Source organism: Strigops habroptila, chromosome 8 (genome assembly GCF_004027225.2).
Source record: "Strigops habroptila isolate Jane chromosome 8, bStrHab1.2.pri, whole genome shotgun sequence".
Classification (NCBI taxonomy): Eukaryota; Metazoa; Chordata; class Aves; order Psittaciformes; family Psittacidae; genus Strigops; species Strigops habroptila.
This window is the reverse complement of record NC_044284.2, coordinates 12108391-12112519: the sequence shown is the minus strand read 5'-3', so window position 1 is coordinate 12112519 and position 4129 is coordinate 12108391. Positions and strand designations below refer to the sequence as shown.

The 4129-nt window shown below is 53.3% G+C and overlaps 1 protein-coding gene across 1 annotated transcript; it reads right to left on the bottom strand.

The window, feature by feature from the left end:
- Nucleotides 1–1057: 1057 nt before the first annotated feature.
- CCN1 (cellular communication network factor 1) lies at nucleotides 1058–3613 on the bottom strand. The gene is made up of 5 exons (XM_030494458.1): nucleotides 3355–3613; nucleotides 3033–3249; nucleotides 2333–2680; nucleotides 1986–2188; nucleotides 1058–1876 (listed from the first exon to the last, which is right to left on the bottom strand). The coding sequence occupies exons 1-5, from the start codon at nucleotides 3412–3414 to the stop codon at nucleotides 1577–1579; spliced, it is 1128 nt and encodes a 375-aa protein (XP_030350318.1). The 5' UTR covers nucleotides 3415–3613; the 3' UTR covers nucleotides 1058–1576.
- Nucleotides 3614–4129: the final 516 nt, after the last annotated feature.

Below are 4129 nucleotides of genomic sequence, written 5' to 3'. Positions count from 1 at the left end.
TACAGGTTCTGGGAGGTTATTTTGCCAGAGAACTAACCAGTTGCAAGGAGGAGAAAAAGATAAAAGACCACCATTGCAGGTTTCCTTTCAGCCTTATCCGTAGTGCAGCTCTCTGTGAACCGGAGCAGTACAAATGCTTGCTGCTGCTGCTTTCTCAGATTCTACTCTGGTTCATTATTGTAAATGTCATTTTCTTACCCGTGCCAGCTAGCTCAGCGACTCCCTCGGTTAGCCAAATGTCATCTGTCCCCCACAGGATAAAGTGCAATTACGTATTTAAAAAGCGGGAAGGGGAGGTGAGGAAAAGAGAAGCTGCTTTGCCTTTTACTCTATTGGAGAAGTACTTGAAATTCCTCACATTCTTCTCCTGTTAACAGTCTGTTTACTTTTCATCACTGGCTTATTAGGATTAACAAAAGTCATTGCTTCAAGCTCATTTAATTTGAATTTAGTGAAAGCAAACTACCTCCTGCAGACTGTAGGAAACATTCTTCTGCCACAGAAATGTATTAATTTGCAAAAAAGAAAAGCAGACACCAAAAAAATGTGAGACCTGAGGACCACTTCCACCCCACGCTCAACATCCCCGTGGCATGTGCTGCATCCTAATGAGGGACCTTATGTTGCAAATTCCAGGACGGTTTGAATAATCTGACAGTCTTAATTAACATTTCAGTCTATCAAACATTTGCTTTCAATGCCAAGAAGCCTTTTCTGCACATACTTTCTAGAGCAGGCTGCAGCCACCACTTCGAAAGTGTCATTTAGCCCAAGAATGAGACTTGGGTTTCTAGTTCATCCCTGCATCTGTAGTAGAGCTTGTTTTAATTTTCAGGGAATCTGAGCTTCTCACAATTCCAGCTTTTCAGAGGAAGCTCTTGCTGTATTTCAGTCTGTTGTCTATCAGAATGCTCTACTAAGAGGAGTTAGGTAAATATTTCTTTATTAAATGATTAATTCCATAAATAAATTCTTTTAATTCATTGAATATAAAATTAAAATCATTTACAACTTATTCCAGTATTACAGGGGCTGGAAGGGGTAAAAAAAAAAAAAAAAAAAAGAAAAAACAAACAAACAAAAAGCTACAGTTTGATAAATAAAATAGTCAGCTTTAAAACAACTGATTTCTGTTTGCCATTAAACTACAGTTGGTACATAATAGCTGCCACTGTGAACACCCCACAAGTGCCCACCTCAGGAAGGAATGTAACTTCCAACTTGGTTGGGAAAGGGGGGGAAGAAGATGGAAGGAGAGGGAGAAGCATAATGTTAAATGGAACAGGATAGGAAAGAAGTTTTCATAACCAGAACAAAACATTTATCTGATCACTTACAAACAGAAAACAGTACATAATAACGTAAGGTGCTCCAAAAAGAAGCAGTAAAGTGGCTCCAGTACTATGAAGCTTTAAGTATGCTTAAATCTCTGTTGCATTAGTGTCCAGTTGCACAGTGCACTCTTGTAACATCTCAATGTTGCCCTCAAATGGGCAAGGCACCATTTCCATCAAAGGTCTTTTCTCCACAGCTGGTTACTTCAAAACTGTGTTTGGCATCCCACCCCCAACATGACTTAGTCCCTAAATTTGTGGATGTCATTGACCAGTCTGTAGTAGGGGTACGCTTCGTTCGCATGCGGGCAGTTGTAGTTGCACCGGCAGGACTGGATCATCATAACACTCTTGGTGAAGGTTTCCCCATCGTCGCAGCGGAACCTGATCTTGACAGTCCTGGTCTGCTGGGGCGTGCAGCACCTGCCATCCACGCAGGAGCCGCAGTACTTGGGGCGGTACTTCTTCACACTGGAACATCCGGCGTAAGTAAACCTCACCGGGGATGGGGATTTCTTAGTCTTGGTACATTTTTTCCCCTTCTGTAAAGGAAAGGCAGTAATGTTATTAGCAGGAGATTCTTCTCCAGCCTTCACCCTCTACCCAAAGTAGTTTGGAAAGAAGAGGAACACCGGAAGCATCTGTATTTACCTTTAGGGAGGCATAGCTAGGCTGGCCACATGGCCTCACTTCACATATCCTAGTCTCTTTGATGAGCTTGCAGTCAGGGTTGTCATTGGTAACCCTTGTGGAGATGCCAGTTCCACACGTCTTTGAGCACTGGGACCAGGAAGTTGTCTGCACAATGCATTTGGGATTCTCAAAAGCTCGGCTTTGTGGCTCGGATCCAAAAACTGGAAAAGAAAAGGAGTGCTTAGCCTAAATATATCCTCTCACAGGGTTTCTTTCTTCCCATGGGGGCCTAAGGGGTGGTATACCCATCCCTCCCACCTCCTCCCCTTAAACTGTCACTGTCACACAGATCAGCCCATACTCACCAGGCAGCATTTTCAGGCCTCCCTTCACAATGGCAATCAGCTCATTGTTCCTGGTTAGTTCGCCCTCGGAATCATCCGGACCAAACTCTTTGCTGAAGAAGCCTTCCAGCTCATCCAGCGCATCCTTGCTTTCATCGCAGACCCACTCCTCGCAGCACTGCCCGGGCACTTTGACCAGCCTGGGGCTGGGACAGCCCAGGTTAGGAAGAGAGAGCTCCTGCGGGCAGAGCGGGATGCAGCCCACAGCTCCATCTATGCACGTACACTGGTGTTTACAGTTCGGCTGGAAGCTTTCGCCGTTCTGGTAGATTTTGGAGTTGTATTCACACGGTCTCCCCTCGGACTGTGCTGCAGAGATCAACAGAGAGGGAAGGGAGGGAGTCAGCGGCGGGAAGCGCTCGTTCAAGTACAGGTCTGTTAAATTCAATTTACGGCGGGGCTCCCTGCAACCCCCCGGAGACACGGGGCCAGAACAATAACTTAGTCAGGAATCACTTTTCCTTATGTGCCTTTAGCGGAGCCCAGACATACTGAATCGCATTCCAGACTGCTGAAGTCATGTGCCTTTCTGCCAAGCTACCAACAACAAAGCATAACCATACATGGACTCGAAATTACTAAACTTCGGCACCTCGGGGACCGGGGTCTGCGTCCGGGGAAGGGGAGGGGGATGCTGAGCCGGAGGACCGGAGCCGCTTACCTCTGCAGATGCCCTTCAGCGCGGCGGGGCTGGCGCCGAAGTTGCACTCCAGCCCCTTGGTGTGGTCGCAGGGCTGCACCCGGCTGCAGTCCTCGTTCAGCTGCTTGGCGCAGACCTTGCAGCAGCCGCAGCCGTCCGGCACCAGCCCCACGCCGGGGGCGCACTGCGGCACGGCCGCCGGGCACTGGCAGACGGCGGGGCAGGGCGAGCCCAGAGCCTGCGGAGCGGAGCACAGCGACAAGGGAGGGGGACGGTGAGCGGCGGAACGGAACAGAGCGACCCGTCTTCACCCTCCCGCTCCGGACACCGCCGCGGTACTTACCAGGCGGGCCAGGCAGAGGAGTGCGGCCGCCAGAGCGGGGCGAGCGCCCGCAGAGCCCATGTCTAAGCGCCGGCGGAGCGGGAAGCGACGAGAACCTACTAAGCGGGGAGCGCGGCCGGCGCGGTCTGAGGCAGCGACGCGCGCCTCCGCCTTATATAGGGCGCGGGGGCCGCCGCGTGCGCCGCGGCGCTGACGTCGCGCGTTCCGGGCCGCGGCCCGCGTCCAGCCCTCGCGGCATCCCAGGAATGCGGCTGAGCGCGCGCCCGCCCCGCCCCGTCTCCCGGCACCGCGGCGCTGGCGGCGGCGCTGCCGCGGGGGGTGCCCCCGCCCCGCCCGCCGGACCGGGAATGGGAATGGGAATGGGAATGGGAACGGGAACGGGAATGGGAATGGGATGGGGTTCGATGGAGGTGGGGGGGGGGGCTCGGCGGCACCGGGGGTTGCCCGCCCTGCTGCCGCCGGTCGGGATTGGAACGACGCGTTTCCCGGGGCCGCGGAGCCCGGCCGGCAGCCTGGCGATGCCCGGCGTGCTCCGAGGGCTCCCCGGACGGGGACGGCTCCGAGGGGATTCCCCTGCTCCGCGTTCATCCGCGCATCCCCGCGCTGGTGACCCTCGCGCAGGGCACCCTCGGGCAGCGTTTCGCTGTTGGGGTTGAAGGTTTGGGGCTGGGGAGGGGGCTCCGTTCCCGCTGTGCTGCCCCGTCCTGGTGGTGAGCGCTCCCACCGGGTCCGCGCTCCAGACGTAACAATATTTCCATATTTGGTAGAGCAGTAG